Source organism: Podarcis gaigeae (genome assembly GCF_964106915.1).
Source record: "Podarcis gaigeae genome assembly, chromosome: Z".
Taxonomy (NCBI): Eukaryota; Metazoa; Chordata; class Lepidosauria; order Squamata; family Lacertidae; genus Podarcis; species Podarcis gaigeae.
This window is the reverse complement of record NC_139691.1, coordinates 5,148,684-5,166,640: the sequence shown is the minus strand read 5'-3', so window position 1 is coordinate 5,166,640 and position 17,957 is coordinate 5,148,684. Positions and strand designations below refer to the sequence as shown.

The 17,957-nt window shown below is 44.2% G+C and overlaps 1 protein-coding gene across 6 annotated transcripts in view; it reads right to left on the bottom strand.

Annotated features, from left to right (window-relative positions):
- Positions 1-13,936: 13,936 nt before the first annotated feature.
- Positions 13,937-17,957, bottom strand: part of CDK5RAP2 (CDK5 regulatory subunit associated protein 2) — a 131,240-nt gene continuing 127,219 nt past the window's right edge. For all 6 annotated transcript variants that reach the window (XM_083721570.1, XM_083721573.1, XM_083721571.1 and 3 more), the window contains 2 exons: positions 16,588-16,634; positions 13,937-14,034 (listed from right to left, as the gene is read on the bottom strand). In XM_083721570.1, coding sequence (XP_083577696.1) covers positions 13,975-14,034; positions 16,588-16,634 — 107 coding nt within the window. In that variant the 3' untranslated portion in view covers positions 13,937-13,974. The remainder of the gene's footprint in view (positions 14,035-16,587; positions 16,635-17,957) is intronic.

Here is a 17,957-nt window from a genome sequence, read left to right as displayed (position 1 = left end):
GGTCACTTGGAATAACTCCCAAATAAGTGTAAATGGGATTGGATTATGTGCTTATCTCTTCTGGAAAGAAGCAGCCTTTATTATACATTATTATTATGCCTGTATCTCACCTTACCTTCCAGGAGCTCAGGATGCCATGCATTGTTCTCTTCCCATTTTATCCCCACAACATCCCTGTGAGGTAGCTTAGGCTGAAAGCTGAGGTCCAAGATCATCCAGTGAGCTTCATGGCTGGGTGGAGATTAGAACCTTGGTCTAAGGTAGATATTAGAACCTCCCAGTTCCTAGCCCAACCCTCAAACCACTACACCTTACTGTCTTAAAAATGGTTTACAGTGGTACCTCCGGTTATGAACTTAATTCATTCCAGAGGTCTGTTCTTCACCTGAAACCATTCTTCACCTGAGGTACCACTTTAGCTAATGGGGCCTCCTGCTATTGCCATGCTGCTGGTGTGCGATTTCTGTTCTCATCCTGGGGCAAAGTTCTTAACCCGAGGTACTACTTCTGGGTTAGCAGAGTCCGTAACACGAGGAGTTTGTAACCCGAGGTACCACTGTACTTACAAACTCTTCAAAGGTCTGGTTCTTGTGTTTTCCCATTCATCAGTTTGAAAAGTTGCACAGGCAGTAAAGCTTAGTTTAGTTACAAAGTGGTAAAAGTTCCAAGATTATTGATGCAGTGACTCAAGAGTGGCTGGTGAGAGCTATGTGGTTGAGTTGGAGCAACCAACTCAGGTCTCTTCTCATGCTGAACTTCCCAGGTAGAATGTGGCCATGTGGGGACAATAGGCTTGATTACCTATTTCCTCCGAAGATAAGAGAAGTGACATGGCTGAGCCTGGCAGAACAGCTTACTCTGTGGTATTAATCATGCATTAATCAGATTTAAGCATATTGGCTATACCACAGCAAGCCTCTTATTAATGATAACTGAAGCTGTTGCTCTGGGATCCCCCACTTTTTTTTAGCCAAAGAGCAGGGTAAAAATGCTTTGAAGAGAAATAAAGAAGAAACTGAACAAGAAGGAAGAAGGATCTTAAACTGGACATTCCCCATCCACCCAAATGGCCCAGCCCCAACTGCTGTAAATTGTAGTTAACCCCTCACATAGCTACAATTCCCAGCACCCTCAACAAATCACTGTTGTTGTTGTTTAAGAATAAGTCATGTGCTTTAAATGTGTGGTGTGGATGTGACCATAGTCTAGTAATACTGCAGGACTGCAGGTTCCCATCTCCTCCTCTACAGTACTTTCTCCTTATTGTTTTCCATATGACCTAGAAGGGGAACAAGCAGTGAATGAACTGGGGACCACTGCTTGTTTATGGAGAACTGGTTTCCATTCACACGGTGAAAAGTGGGGGAGGGTCTGAGGTCTCAGGAACCAAGTTCCTTTCTGCCCTTGGGAAGAAAGGGAAGGACAGTTGGAGCGGAAAGGAGGACTGTGGCAAGCCAGGGAGGTCCCTGGATGAGGAACAGTAAGAGGGGCGGCAAACTCAGTGACTGCCCCGGGCAGCAAACCCTAGCTCTGCCACTGTACCTAATCCTCATTTAAAGCCATCCAATTTGATGGCCATCCCTGCTTCCCAGGGGAGCGAGTTCCTTAATTTGCACTGAGTGAATAAGTCTTTTCTTGTATCTGTTCTGAATCTTCCAAAATTCAGGTTCTTTGGAAGTCCACCAGTTCCAGTGTTAAGAGAAAGGGAGAAAACCTTATATTTTACACAAAGTATTTTTGGAGAATTGCTGTAACGTGCCCTCCAAGAACATGGGTCATTTTTATGGTATTAATTTCCCCCATAGGCTAACCACAGGTGCCACCAAACAAGATGGCTTCTCATCTCTCCCCCTCTTCCTCTCCCTTCCCCCCGCAAATAACTCTCTCAGAAGATCTTTCCAGCACTCTAACTCTGCCATTATTTGATTAATAATATGGATCAAGATTTAATTTAACCAGTTGCATAAAATTGCTAGGTATTTTATTGCTTAATCTCTTCAGGTAGCAATTTTGAATATTTCAGCAGGATTGTGTTCACTAGAGGAATGCTTTTTCAGGCCCTCAGATTCACACAGAGAGACCCATAATTGTACAATTTCCCTGAACAACTTTGGTCCAGGATCCTTTTTAAGGACCACCTGAAGTTGATTATGGAGCTCGATCCCAGCTTGATCACAGAGGTCATCTGGAGGAGCACTGCTCATTATTCCCCATGTCCGCGGCCTCAACCAGGAACTGGGTTTTTAGTAGGGTTGTGCAAAGCCCACCGCCATCCACACGATGGTCCTGATCCAGGGGCTTCTAATCAGGTCGGCCAACAAAGGGCCCGCCAGCCCCATCCTGGATCTGAGCCCATACTAACTCAGGAGCTGATGCTAATGTGGTAGGGGGCAGCACTTACCTTGGGGGCAGCATGGTGCCCCAAAGCAGTGTAGCCTGGGGCTGGGCTTTCAGCGCACTGAGCCGCTGATCCGCCCCCAGCCACCAGAGGGCAGCTGAGAAGGACACAACTGGCACGCTCTGGCCCTCAAGGATCATGGGGCCTGCAGCATGCCCAAGCCATGGTGTCTGCTCCACGTTGCCAGAAAAAGCAGTGTCCACCTTCCGCCTCGCCTTCAGCCGCCCTGCAGGAACACAGCAGCTTGGACCCTAGCCCTATGCTGCTTTTTCAGGAAGCGTGGGGCCAGCACACACACAAGTGGAGGGCTCTGAGCAGGACGCGGTTCTGGCAGCGCATCCTGCCCTGACTCACCCCACCCTATGGGCAGCGCATGTTCAGCGGCATGCACACCTTCCCCAGGCACCCTAACAGTTTGCTACGCTACTGGGCTATTGTTTAATTAGGATAACCCTCTAATTAGATATATTTCCAGGAGAGAGGAGGAAATGTTGTGTCTCCTGTCCCATCCCAACCTGCACTCCCGATTGTGCAGAGTGGGTGTCATTTTTGCAGGGTGATGCTTTCTTTTCTCAAGGACCCAGAGCACCTTCTTGAACACCACGATGAGGGACAGAGCTCCCCTGCAATCCAGCCAGGGTATCTCATAGCCTCCAGCTGGGGTTTTGCCTGCTTAAGGGGACTGGCTCATCTCCAAAAGCATTCAGCAGCAGTTGCTGCCTTTATAAGTTATTATGTTGAATGTGGAAAGAAAGTGAGTGATTAGTATTTTGTGTCTATCGTGGTCAGATGAATCCATCAATTCTGATTTCCCTCGGGTTCTCATTTTTTTCATTCTCAAGTTTGGTCTCCCACATTTCCACATCAGTTTGGTTAAAAAAAAAAATAATCCTGCAGAAAATTCACAGCAGTTCAGCACATATTTTTATATGCAGTTTTCTTGAATAGACAAAAAGGCAAAATTGCAAGCAATTTCCTGTAATTTAATGAATTTTTCCTGTCATCTTCACTAATGCATTCATTTTTATTTACGCTTTCCCATAACAGGTACATTTTGTACACATATTTCTGGCCACAGCCCTGCACCACATGATTTGCAGAAATGTAAATTTTGAAGCCTAGACTGAAGCTTAGTCTGTGTGTTGTTTCGGCAGGTACAAATTAGGTAGTTTGGCAATAAAATGCAAACCAAGCTGAATTCCTTCCCCATCCCTTGTGTTTTATGCAATCAAGGAAAGAGGCACAACCTTGGTCTGATCTGAAAACATCTAAACATGAACCTCACCAGTCATCTATGAAACTCAGTTGGCAGAGCCTGAGACCCTCAGTCTCAGGGTCGCTGGTTCAAGCCCCACATTGGCCAAAAGATTCCTGCCTTGCAGGGGGTTGGACTAGATGACCCTCGTGGTCCCTTCCATGATTCTGTGATTCAGATGGGAACATGAGCCGATCCATCTAGTACAGTCATACCTCGGGTTACAGACGCTTCAGGTTGTGTTTTTTTGGATTACGGACTGCCGAAACCCAGAAGTACTGGAATGGATTACTTCTGGGTTTCGGCGGTTGCGCATGCGCAGAAGCGCCCAATCACAACCCGTGCATGCGCAGACACATAGACGTGGGTTGCAAATGCTGCGGGTTGCGAACATGCATCCCGCACGGATCATGTTCACAACCCGAGCGTCCACTGTACTGCCTACCCTGATTGGCAGCAACTCTTTAGGGTTTCAGCCAGAGTTCTCTCTCAGCCCTTCTAGGGGATGTCGGGGGTTCAACCAAGGGCCTTCTGCTTGCAAAGCAGATGATCTTCCAGTCAGCTACAATCCTTTCCCTAATGATAGGCTAAGATTCCAGTCCTCATCATGGTTCTGAATAAAGCATTGATTTTAATTAGGAACATAGATGACTGTCTTACAGAGTTAGGTCATTGGTCCATCGAGCTCAGCATTGTCTACACACACTGGTAGCAGCTCTTCCGGGTTTCAGGTATGGATCTCTCCCAGCCCTATGTGGAGAGCCCTTCGCCAGCCAGAGTAGGCATTACTGGTTTAGACTAGATGGGCCATTTTGCCCAATGGTTCAGGAAGTGGTTTCCCTATTAGACTTGAGCATCTGTTTCTCTGGAATAATGCTCTGCATTGCAAGCAGAGATGGCAAAGAGGTGAGTCGTGTGCATGACATGCTTTTCTCACTAATGCACTTCCCGTATGACTTAGTCCTAGCACACGGTTGCTTTTCTCTGGCTCACTGCTCCCCGCCGTTAACATGGCTTGATTGTATAAACTCAGTGCAGTCTGGTTCCATGGCGTCTCCTAGCACAGCCGGCATAAAGAATAAGCTGGTTTTCAAGAGGCTTAGCAGCAAACGGACGAAATGCAAAAATCCCAGTGACGCAGAGGCTTCTAGCAAACCCAGCACAGCATGCTGGCGCCACCTAGTGGCAGAGTGGAGGAAACACTGGGTGTGGGACCAAGGGAAGTCGTGCAACCGTCTGCAAAAAGACTCGATCAAAACCCTCCCTGAGTGCGTTTGCACCCCTTTGCTATCCCATGCAAAAACATGGCCTACAGGAGCAGGAATTGTCAATACACAGCCCTCAGCTAGTCTTTTGCTTGCCCATAGCTTGTGTCTAAAAAACAAGCTGTTTGTTTGATTTTGCTTCAGAGTTAGAGATGATATCTCAGGCCATAGAGGAAGTGAGAGGCCAGTTTCTAAGTGAGAGGCCCAGCAACTAAGCTGTGACAGGAGGCTTCATGCTGCCTATCGGAGCTTGCGTGCAAGCAGGAGGGGGTAGGGATCTCTCAGTTAGGCAACAGGAAGCCTCCCTTCCCAGCTGAGGGATCCCCACCCCCTCCATCTTGCACGCAAGTAGGAATGGGATTGGGGCTGCTCCAATGGGATGGGAGATATCGCGCTGCCCGAGCCTCGCCGCCGCTCTCTCCCCTCCTTCTCCGCCTTCCATGCCTGACCCACCGCACACCGCTTCCCCACCACCACCACCACCGAAGAACCAACAACTTAGGGGCTGCCCAGGCTCATGGAGAGAGGAGATAGAAGCCTCGGAGGAAGAGGAAATGTGGTGGTTGAGTCAAGATGGTGGCCGCCCCTCTGCCGCCACCACCATCACTGCAGCATCAACATCTCGAACATGTAGCATTCATTCATTCATTCATTCATTCATTCATTTAAAGTCTCCCCGAATTCATTGAAAAAAATCTGGTAACCTTATCTTAAGAACCTTTGTCTCATGACATGTTTATCATGGTGGGGGGAGCAGACTGAGAGGAGATAGGATTCTGACTAAACATCAGGAGTAAGTTTCTGACAGTAAGAGCTGTTTGGCAGTGGAACATGCTCCCAAAAGAGGTGGTGAACTCTCCTTCCTTGGGGGCTTTTAAGCAGAGGTTGGATGGCCATCAGACATATATGATCTACTTGAGATTCCTTACAAGGGTTTGAAATAGATGATCCTCAGGATCCTTCCAACTCTACAATTCTAAGCCATGCCGCCACCCCCATCTAAGACTGGGAGTGGTGATAAGATACTGTGGTCATAGTAAGCTAACCTCAGGTTGTCTTTAGTCAATGGCAATTTCAATGTAACCCTCAAAAACAAACAAGACCAAGAGTAAGTTAAAGATGTAAGTGTGTAGAAATGCAAGCTGACAAAACATCAACACGTTAATTTCCCCAAATCATTGAATTTTTAAAAATCCTCTTGGCAGTTGACATCATTTTAACTCAAAGAAGTAGCTTGTCACTTTCTCACTGCCAAGGCATATAAAGCTACCATTTAGCTAACAAATGTGTCTGCATCAGCCACCAGCCATCTAATTTTGAGAGCATCTGATTGACCTTGAAGATAATTCAGAAATTAATAGAGGAATCTATCCCTAGGTGAGCAATTCAGGATTAAGTGCATTATGTCTTTGATCTGGCCTGATCCACATATGCCAAGAAGGTAATTCATTGGCTTATCAAATAATTTGCAGGTCAAATATTCTGTAGGTATAATCTGACATCTAAACTGAGCAAACACAAGTTCAACTGGAGCAGAGGGCGAGAGTTAATTGCTGCTGCTAACAAACCATTCAAGGGTCAGGTTTAATTTTAACATGCCCTTGAGGATATAGGGAGTAAGGAGAAAAATTAAACATATGGAGTAATTCGAATATGCAGTTGTAATGGATAAATAAATGGAACCATGGAAGGGAGGGAAGGGAAGTTGATGATTATGGATATATTGAAATGTGAAAAACTGCAATGGAAAAGTTATAAATAAAATATTTTTTTTTAATGTTAACATGCCCAGCTAAGGACTTGGATTTCTTCATATATTCAAAGTCCATTCTGGCATATTCAGGAAAAATGATATCATGGATCCTATAGTCAGAAACATCCTGAAATGAAATTACAGGGGGAATTGAACAACACAACCTCAAACAAGTTACAGTGTTATGGCCAGCTGCCTTAGTTCTTCAGTTCTTAAAAAAAGAAAGAAAACCTCCCACCAGTTTTGCTAAATGGCGGCCTGACATTAGGGTAAGGTCCCCCGGTCCCCATATAAAACTACGGATTTATGAATGTGTGCATTTGAAGAAGGGATGCCTACATCGTTTCTAAAGTATTGCATTAGGTGTTGTCAGTGGAGCTGCAAGTAATATGCACTGGAACATATTTTGGATTATATAAAATCTGTTTCTACTAGAATTACCCCAAGTTGCTGCATCATATAACATCACTTGGGAAGACAGGCGAACTAATATCAGCGTACTGGAAGAAGCAAAGATCACCAGTGTTGAAGCAATGATTCTTCAACGTCAACTTTGTTGGACTGGACATGTTGTGTCGATGCCTGATTATCATCTTCCAAAGCAACTACAGTGGTACCTTGGGTTACATACGCTTCAGGTTACAGACTCCGCTAACCCATAAATATTACCTTGGGTTAAAAACTTTGCTTCAGGATGAGAACAGAAAGCGTGCTCCGGCGGTGCGGCAGCAGCGGGAGGCCCCATTAGCTAAAGTGGTGCTTCAGGTTAAGAACAGTTTCAGGTTAAGAACAGATCTCCAGAACGAATTAAGTTCTTAGCCTGAGGTAGCATTGTACTCTATTCCGAACTTAAACATGGAAAGCATAATGCTGGTGGTCAACAAAAGAGGTTTAAAGACTGTCTCAAGGCAATTGAAAAACATTGGCCTGTGAGCGCTCCAGTTGGAGAACAGCCTTTACCAAAGATGTCATGGGCTTTGAAGACACTCAAACTCATGACACAAGGGAGAAATGTGCTAAGAGGAAGGCACACTTGGCAAATTCACACCATGATCAACTCCTGCCCGGAAACCAGTGTCCCCACTGTGGAAGGACGTGTGGATCCAGAATTGGCCTTCACAGTCACTTACGGACTCATTGTTAAAACTGTGCTTATGGAAGACAATCTTACTCGGCTATGAGTGATCGCCAAAGAAGAAGAAGATAAAGCAGTACTGGAACTTATCGATTGCCAGTTGAGGGCAAGGACGTGGGGGGCTGGGAGAAAGATGGAAGTTCCTGAACTGCATTATTTATGTTGAGATTAAACAGGGTGGGGCTGGTGGTCACAAGAAAAGTGGAGGAACTTCTGGGAACACAGTCTGGGGCACTTCTACAGACAGATCATCCCAGAACCTTGGTGCCACCATCAAGAAGGTCCTGTGTCTCCTCATCTGATTGACTGCTGAAGATGACAATTCCAGGGAGCAGAGGCCTTTGAAGCAGGTCTTGAAAGCCCAGGTAGGTAAATATGGCAACAGACAATCCTGGAGGTCACTGGGAATAAGAATGCTTACAGCAGGGAGCCTCTGACTTTCAGGCATCCTATTTGTTCTGCAATATCATTTCAGCCATGCCATGCCCACCTAGCAAATGCCAAGTGTGGCATCAGGTGAAAAAACACTGCAGGCTGAAAGTTGGCTTTGCAGATTGATTGCTAGATCTCAAGGAGCCCCTCTTAAACCATTTCTCAATACAGTGCTTTGAAAGGGGCTTCTGTAGACGCCTGTGGGCAAAAAAGGTCACCTGAAATCATGATGTTGGGTGACTGAGATGTTAGTGGCTCTGCCCACCTGTCAAACCTGGCCCATGGACAGGTGTGTATGTGGGGAGGGGGGTTGTAAGGATCCAGCTCTCTGGCCAGATCCAGATCCCCAACCTAGGTTTAGGGCAACCTCTCCTCCCAACTTGCCACCCTCCAGATGTTTGTATACTCCAACACCTAGAGTGGCAAATGATTATGGATTATGGGAGTTGTAGTCCAACAATATCCAAAAGTTTGGGGAAGAATGATAAAGCACCATTCCCAGGAACAATTTCCTAACTTGCTTTTAAGGCACATGGCAGGACCTGCATTTAAATGTCACTTGGCACAACATCAGAAGACAAAAAAGGTCCCTGTGGCACCTCCTAATGCTAAGGAAACTAATTCCCCTTCCTCACTTGAAGGCTTACCTCCCACTCTAGACCTTCAGGAAAGTCTGTTCCACCATTACCACCACTGGCCCTTCAAGTCTCCAGAATTCAGCTGGAGGGAAGGTTGGGGAAGGCTTGTTTAGGGTTTTGAAGGCTGAAACCATCCTTTTAAGTTAGCTTGGAAGGAAATTTCCCTGTGAATAAAACTGCTGCATGTTGATGGCATGTTACAAGGAGGCACAGTGCCAGTTCCGAGAACAATTTGTGGTTTCAGGCTTCCCATCAAGACCTTCAAGTGTGGATTAATTTCCAGTTCCAGGCTTGACCCACTAATTGGGAATAGGGAACAGGGAACCCTCTAGATGGTTCAGCCCTCATCCGTCCAAGCCAGCATAGCCCATGGTCAGGGATGATGGGATTTGCAGTTCAACAATCTCTGTAGAGCTGCAGGTTCCGCAGACCCACTCCATATAATTCTATCAGTGGATTGTATCCAGTGCTAGTCCTACTTGGAGTAGACCCATTGAAATAAATGAATGCAAGTTAGCAGTGTCTATTAATCTCAGAGCATGTACGGTATTCTGAGCAGGAAGGAGTAGCACTGGATACAGCTCAAGGTGTTCTCCAGACATCAAATATTTCTAGGTTACTGCTCGTTAAACATATGTTGCTCTTCTCAAAGCACACATCTTTGCCTAGTGCTCTATTTCTCTCTCTCTCTCTCTTTCTTTTTAAAGAATTCTGAACTAATTAGATCAAAGTTTTGCAGGGAGAGGGCTTTTCATACCAGCTTTTCAATCTGCAAGGTGCTTTTTCTGATACGTTGTGTGCATTGCTAAAAGGGTTTGGTTAATTAAAGGATTTACTTTGTTCCCTTTGAAAATGAAAAACCTCGAGCCCAGCTACTTCTCTCACACCCTCACTGTCTCCAGCTGACCCAATTGCAGTACTGGACCATTTCTGGCCCTCTCAACTTCGTCCAGGCTAGGATGTGAGGGATATGGAAATGATGCATCTTTTTGCTGGGGGGCAAGAAGTCCAGGGCATTGCAAGAATTTGGGTCTTAACTGAAATGAGCGCTGGGTCTTAAAGAAAAAAGTCATAGTGAGTGATGTGCAGATGGTGTGAATAAAGGATGCAGAAGCAACTGCCTGAGATAGGCATGCTATATATAGTTATACAGCTGTTTCTTTCAGGTGTTGTGAACTCCCCTTTCAAAAAAAAAACATAGCATGATTACTTCTGAAAGTTGGAATTTACATCATTTTTGATTATCTCTGAGTGTCTATAATTTAGCTACTTAGTAAAATTAACTCAATGTTGCTTGTGTAATGGGAAGACAATTGTGAGGAATGTGGAATGTACTGTGGATTACCTTTTCCCTTTGATTAGCTTATGTCTAAAATTAAACCTCATTTTTGCCTTTTAAAAATTAAAACACACACACAGCATGGAGATTTTGTGCTATCTCTTCTGCATTGAAATAACTGAAAGAAACTTTAATGTAACTCTGGATTTCTTGAATTAAAAAAAAAAGCGGGGTCAGACTACATGGCCTTCAAGGGCCCTTTGTTTCTATTACTACACCAGCAAAGGGCTGCTTCCCTATACTTAGAGAAGGGGCATTCCCTTAAAACAGGTTGCCTCCAAAAGGTTGCCCCTGAAGAAATGCAGGCTTTCGGCTGAAAAATGTTTCCTACCCCTGCCCTAGTAACATCCAGTCTTGGCTACTGCAATGTGTGGAACTATCTTTGAAGAACTCTCAGAAAGCCTGGAGAACCTAATTCCTTGTCCAACTTTCCCTTGGACACAAAGGAGCTTTTAGCAATTAGCTCTTGCACCCTCAATCCCAAAGAGATGACATAACCCTAATGTCTTTTCATTCCAGATGGCTAAATTTAGAAAACCCAAAGGGAGAATAACATGCAACTGCCAATTGTGTCAGACCACTACAATTGTGAAACTGGAAATTTAGGGATACAGAGGATTGTGGGTTTTTTGTCACAGATCAAATGAAAGAAGGTGCTACAATGAAGCAAAAGCGAGATGGGCAATGGAAGCTTTAGGGATTTGTAGTGAGAAGAGGGAGATTTAGGGGAAACAACATAGACATGGGGTTTTTTTAAATAAGAAATAAATTTATTGAATTAATAAACTTGGATCAGAAATGCATTTTTCAACTTCATCATCTGTTTCCTGTACCTAATATCACAAAACTCAGCCTGAACATAAATCCTCAACATTTTATTGAAAAACAAAGATTTTTTATTATTGAAAAACAAAGATGGTTTTGTGTGCTATACTATATCTAACAGCCTGATGAAGGAAGGGATGAGGAACCTCTGGTCTTTCAAATGTTACTGCAACACCATCATTCTTATTAGCTGGAGAGTGTTGCAATGTCTGGAGGGCCACTGCCTCCTCCCCCAAGCGATGAAGAGTAGTGAGAGACAGAGGGGCAGCAGCAATCTAAGCCAGGAGGTGAGCTGGTTTTGCCAGGAGAAGGAAAACGACTTCTGGACGACTGGAAGCTGTCTCTTGCATCTCTGGTTTCTGTGGCGCAAACTGAAGGTTTGCTTTAAAAAACGGATCAAGTCTGCCATCAAGATTCAGAAACATGGAAAAGCCATACAGGCCTTTCCTTGTAGGCACTCGATACATGTCTTCTCTCTACCTTCTGGTCTCTCCTTACTTGCTGGTAGGCCCTATGACATTTATCTACCTACCTGGAACATTAACTAAACTAGTTTCTACAGTTGTAATGAAAAGAAAAATAACTTCAGTTAAACACATCCCTTTTACTTCACTGGCATTTTGTGTGTGTGTGTTAAACTTCACCATTCCATAGAGCATTTCTAGGTGCACCAAGCAATTGGGATGTTCAACAAATACCAACCCATATGGCAATTTAATCTAGCCAAATTACTAAGATTTATTCCAGATGTTGCTATTCCCCATCCTCCGAAGAAGACTGTTTGAATTTGGGGAGAAGAGATAAATAATGCAAAATGTATTGGAAAGTCCATTTTTGAATATTAAAGGCAGCCCTGCTAGATATGATGAAGAAGTCCATCTAGTCTAGCACTCTGTTGCTTTCTACATGGAACATATCAAATTCATGCCCTGTCTTTCTCACACACACACACCCCAAAAAATGTAGTACAGGGCAGTTTACAAAACAGCAAATCAAGTTACAAAGACATAGGGTTACAGTAAACAACACATATTTCAGAGATATAGTGAATACTCTCTCTATACACACACAAAAACCCACATTCCATATATTTTTCTAAAATATATCTAAAAGGAACACCTAGAAAGGAATGTTTTAGAGCAGCAGTAGCTAAACTGAGGACCTGCAGATATTCACTGGATTTCAATTCCCACCATCCCTTTATGCAGTGTTAGGGGAGTGGTAGTACCTCTGATAGGGGACAGTCATGCTCCTTCCAATATACTTAGTCCTCCTTTGGTCCCTGCCCTGCTCTCAGCTCTCACCTGTGGCTCCTAGAAGCTGTCAGCATGCAGCAGTAGCCACACCCTGGGAAACAGCTTTGACTGCCCAGCTAAACTAGCTGAGGGTAGCCTATGGGTCTCCAACCCTAGGTGAGTTACAGACTTCCCCTGCATGTGAAGACAGGCTTTGGTGGATTGAGCGGATGAAACTAAGAGCGGGTCAAATGGTCAAGAAGGCAGTTTCTGCGCATGCTGGAGAGGGAAGGTGGGGCTCATCAGCCTGGGAAGGGATATCTTCGGGAGAAGAAAAGAGGCCAAGAGGGGGTCTTTTCATTTGATCAGCCCAGGACCTCCATACACAGTGCCCAGGCTTGCACCCTGGGGAGGATAGCTTAGTGCTGCTGATGCAGCCATTTTACTTCAGCCCTGGAGGCACACTCCATTGTCTTTTGAGACAGATGGATTGCAAGCAACATCCAAAACTGTGTACTTTGCTAGCTGGGGCTGATGGGAGCTGGAGTCCAACCACACCTGCAGGGCAACAAGTTAGCCATCCCTGCTGATATCTAAAGCCCACAGGGGAATAGGTTCCCTGGGGAAAATGTCCTTGGGGCAGAGGGAGATACTGCTATAAAGGTCCTCACAGCTGCATATACTTTTGCCAGTCAAGGGTAAGCTAAGCAAAGCAACTCCTGCAAACTTCAAGAGTATGCAACCCATTTTTCACCTTGATGTTCCAGCAGTAGAAGTTCTGGTGCAAAACTATTCCATCCACAAAGGGAATGGGGAGATTGCTCCATTCACTTAAGTGGAGAGGTAGCTCTGGTGCTTTTCTCACACACACTGTGAAGCAAAGGGGGAAACTTATTCCACATGTGAATAAACAGGGCCTTAAAAATGGATGCACAAAAAGATAGGGGAAGTATACACATTTTTTGGTTTTGCACTAGATGTGTTTGGTCAAGGGTACTTTTAGCTGGCCAATTCCCATAGGTCAAAATGTTATCTTTGCTTTGAAGATGTAACATTCTGTGACAAAAAGGGGAGGAAGAACAGCTAGGAGTTAGTCTTGCAAAACAGAACATTTGATTCCAACCTTTTATCAGATTGAAGTGATGATCTAGATTAGAAGGTTAGTGTGGTGCACCATCACAATGCATTTAAAAATATTATTATTATTCATGGCACCCAAAAAAAAAATCAACCCAAACAAAAAACAAACACCCAAACAAACAAACAAAAAAACATCAAGCAAACCACCAAGGCACAATTAAATTGCTGCCACCCAGTCTTTTGCTCCCATCTTGAAGCTGTGGCAGTGAGTTTTCCCTTTGCCCTGTCATTTCGTACCATGATTCAAAATACAGAAGAGAAGCTTTCCAGCAGTTGGAAGGGGGGTAGGGACCCAGAAAGGAAGAAAAGGGAAGTCCCCAACCATCATGTCCTTAATCATCTTGCTGTGGTCATCATCAACATTTGAATCCCAACTTGGTTATATATGTTAAAGCAAGTGGTTTTTCTGAGGCTTGTTTTCCTAGCAAGGGTGCCTGGCAGCCTTGCTAGGACAACCTGCTTGAAGTAAACTAAGCATTAAGGCCTTGAAAGCAAAGAAAAGGTCAAATGAATAGGCTCAGTAGGGGGGAAATGGTCTTTATTAGGGGAAGCAGAACGTTCACAAAACCCTTTTCCTGCTGAGGCTGGAGGCTGATGTCTTGTTTTCAGCTGGCTGAACCTAGGGAAGAATGAAACATTTCAAGTTAATGGAAAGTACCACTACAAGTGATAGTAGCAATTGGCAGTAAATGGCTTTGGGAAACACAATGGCCAACTTCTCAGTGAGATGGAAAACCTGCGTTGGGGAAGAGCCATGGTTTGGTGGTAGAACATCTGTTTGGCATGCAGAAGGTCCCAGGTTCAAGCCCTGGCATCTCTAGGTAGGGCTGGCAATGTCCCCTGCATGAAACCCGAGAACTGCTGCAAGACAATGTAGATAATACTGAGCAAAATGAACCATTTTAAGGCAGCTTCCCGCATTCCACCACTGCTTGGCCACTTCTGCCAGAAGCTTTCCCCAGCAAAAAGAAAATTGGCATGCCAAGGAAAAGAAAGCTGCACTCTTATTGTAAACATATAGGCCTGGTTTACCTATTTATGCAATTTGTGTGCCATTGAAAAACAAAACAAAAACACCTTCCCAAAAGTTTACAAGCCAGATGTTAAACATACCAAAAAACACAATTTAAGTTATCACTGAGGTGGGACAGAGAAGTGCGTACTGCTGAAGAGGAGGCAAAGGAGCTAGCACAGCTAAGGAACAGTTAACTGAAATAAGTAGTTACTGAGGGGAGAGGCCGCACAGGTTCAATCCCTGGTATCGCCATGAACAGAGGATCAGTAATTGATGGAAAAGACTGCTGCCCAAGACCCTGCAGAGTCTCAGCTCATCAAAGGAGACCATACTGAGGTAGAATGATGAAAGGTCTTAATTGCCCTGCCCTAACCTGTCCCTTTAAAGTGCCTAAGCTCTCTAGTCCTCCAGTGTGTCCAAGTGGAGAGATCATGTCTCCCTTCCAATGAGCATGTTGCAAAAAAACCTTACAGTCTAGCAGGGAAGCTGAACCATTTTAAGCAGCAATTAACCATGTGGCAGCCCCATCTCCCAACTTCCAAGGCAGCGTTATCAGCACCCTCCCACCTGCTGTGTAGTCACTCCAACTGACTGCTCAGAAACCCCTGTCAATCAGAGGCCACATGGGTCTAGAGCTCTTAAAAGTGGAATCTTGCCAATACTCCTTTGTCCCTCATCCTGCAACAAACTCCAGAGGCGACCAAAAGAGAATGTTTGGCCAAGTATAGGATTAAATTGGCCAATGTTCTGGTGTAGTGCTTGGTATTCCTCTTGATTGTGTGTGTACTTGCTGGGTACGTGGCTACTCAATGAGAGTATTATCTCACGTAGGAAACGTACTGGATACAAACTCCTTTTGCAGAAACAAGAGTTAATAAATTTGCAGCTATGAATGAGACTCAAGAACTCAGTGGCTGTTAAATATAAAGGGTGAAGATCAGAATTGCTATAAATGAATCAATCAAGATTATGAAAGCAGGAAGGAATAAGAACGTCACATCCTGAAAATCTGTGCACGGGAAGTCACCTCAAATTGTTTAATTCAGTTTTTGAATAATTGGCTCTGTTTTTAATTGGATTGTAATTTGGTATTGTGATAATGCAGCTTTTATTTGATTTGTATTAAAATTAATAAAAAATATTATACCATGCTGCTCAGAGTAGATCCATTGAAATTAAGTTACTTATGTTAGCTTATCCAATTTCCATGGGTCCACTCTGTGTAGCACTAACACCTGCTCTTTCTTCCCTCTCTTTCTATACTCCACTTAAATAAACTGTTTCATTGGATTTCTGGGCTGTACTGATTTCTGTACACATTCAAGGGCTGGTTGTCTCTCACAACACTGCTTAGACCATTTGGGCTGCTCTACTGGTTTAAAGTGCCAGACAGATCAGGAGGGGTGGTGGGGCTGAAGCTACCATGCAGGAGACTTGGAATTTACCTGGCAGTCCCCCTACTCTCAAGAAGGCCACTGTAAGACAGTGAGACTCCTGCACCCTTCCCTTGGGTGACAAATGAGCAGGTGATGGCAAGAAGAGGAAGATGTAGAATGTGTTACCTGTTACTAGTGAGCTCCTCTACCAAACTTGCACTACAGCAGGGTATTTCCAACCTTCATATAAGTCACTTTAATATGTTAATAATTTTAAGGAGGGGTAAGCAGCCTGACAAATTGGGGGTAGGGGTTGAGACAACTCAATAACTGATGCCACAATGCCTTCTTCCTCTTTTCTGTTTTTGGCAAGACAATGGCTGGTTTACAACCTGAAATCCACTGTCTACATTTCTGCTGAGTGAGTGGCCCAAGGAAAATGAAAAGGAGTCAGTATGAACCATGGAGGCATACAAAATTATAGAGGCAAAGCTAGTTTGGCCATTGATGTAAAGATTGAATCAGAATGTGCAACCCGAACATTAACTATTAAGGAATGTTTATTGCATTAAACAGGTAGAAACTGAGCTATCTTCCCCAAACATATGGAATGTGATACCCTCTGCACACACACACTCTGAACAAATAACAGCAGTTTTGCAAAGCAGGTTAACAACCAGGAAGTTTCTGCTGCTCATAAAGATGAACAGGCAGTGGGAGGGAGAAATGGAGAACGTAACAGCAAGGGCTAATTAATGACGGTAGAGGGGTTTTTACTTACTTCAAGGTTTCCTCGTGCCTTCCTTAAGACATCATGAGTTAAAGCCACTGTAAAAGAAGTACAACTATGTGAGTGTGAATGCTAGTTTTGTTTTTCAAAGAGGGGTAAATGAAAGCTCTTTTTAAGAAAGAGCCACAGACTACGTATGACGCTTTTAACCAACAGACACGATTATGTTCTTCTCCTATGATGTCCATCCTGCATGTGCTGCTTGGAAATTAAGTCCACTGAGTTCAACAGGACTTGCTCCTGCAAAAGTCTCCAAGACTGCCTGCTTGAGGGATGAGTTTTCCTTCTTTTAGTTCCTATATCATTCATTGGATTTGTTCTGCCCTACACCGCACACCTTGATAATTCCAGTTTAAATCATAGAATTTCCAAAATTAAATTCTGGCATTAGAGTATGCATAGTCTGCTGCAGCTTTACTTCATTAATGCCTTGCCCGAAAGGGGAGAGGTATAGCTCAATAGTCCCATAAGGTCCCAGATCTGAATAGCAGTCAATTGGGAACACCAGTGGGAGAGCATTCCTCATGAACATATTGGGATACAACTATGAGAAACCTAAGACCTTGATGCCTGTTAATAAAAGCAAGCCCTGGCATGGGCAGTAGGATGTCACCAGTAGCATTTCCATCAAAGTGATTCATCACTTTGAAAGGAGTCACAGGGGAAGGCAGTATCACCCCTTTGATTCCCTGCCATAGTGAGGTTTGAACTCTAGAGTGAGAGATAGGGTGAGGTCAGCAGGCTTAGGTAAGCCTCTTAATGATGAGAGATGGGATGGGGTAAAGAACTTGTGAGCTTGTGTGAGAGCCAGGGTGGGTAGATGGGAGTCCTGGGTGAGAACCAGGAGATAGATAAATGTTGAGTGGGGAGGTATGTAAGAAGAAAAAGAATGCATGTGTGGTATCATCAGTACCTGATTATGGTGTAAATATCACTTTGTGTGATAGCTTGCACCTTTGTATCATTTGTATCCTCTCCCAGACTCCATTTTGTGATGTGTTGCATACATTATCTTTTGGGGTTATGAGTGGGATTGTTTTTACTGTTTTTATTGTTTAAATTTTTATTGTTTTTATATGTTGCAACTGTCCCTAGGACAATCTGGTGACGAGCCAGCAATAAATATAACAAACCAACAATTTGGTTCTTGTGAGAGACAGGATGCTGGACTGGATCAGCCTTTGAACCTGAGAAGAACGGCGGTGAATCAAACAGAAGCAAGCTCTCACCATTTTGGTTCTTTGCCACTCTGAACAAGAAGCTACCAGTGATTCATAGGCACACTATAAATCAAATTGCTTCCAGGATTTGTTGAGATCAGGATCCACATTCCCCAAGTTACTAATTCATTCCAGTTTGAT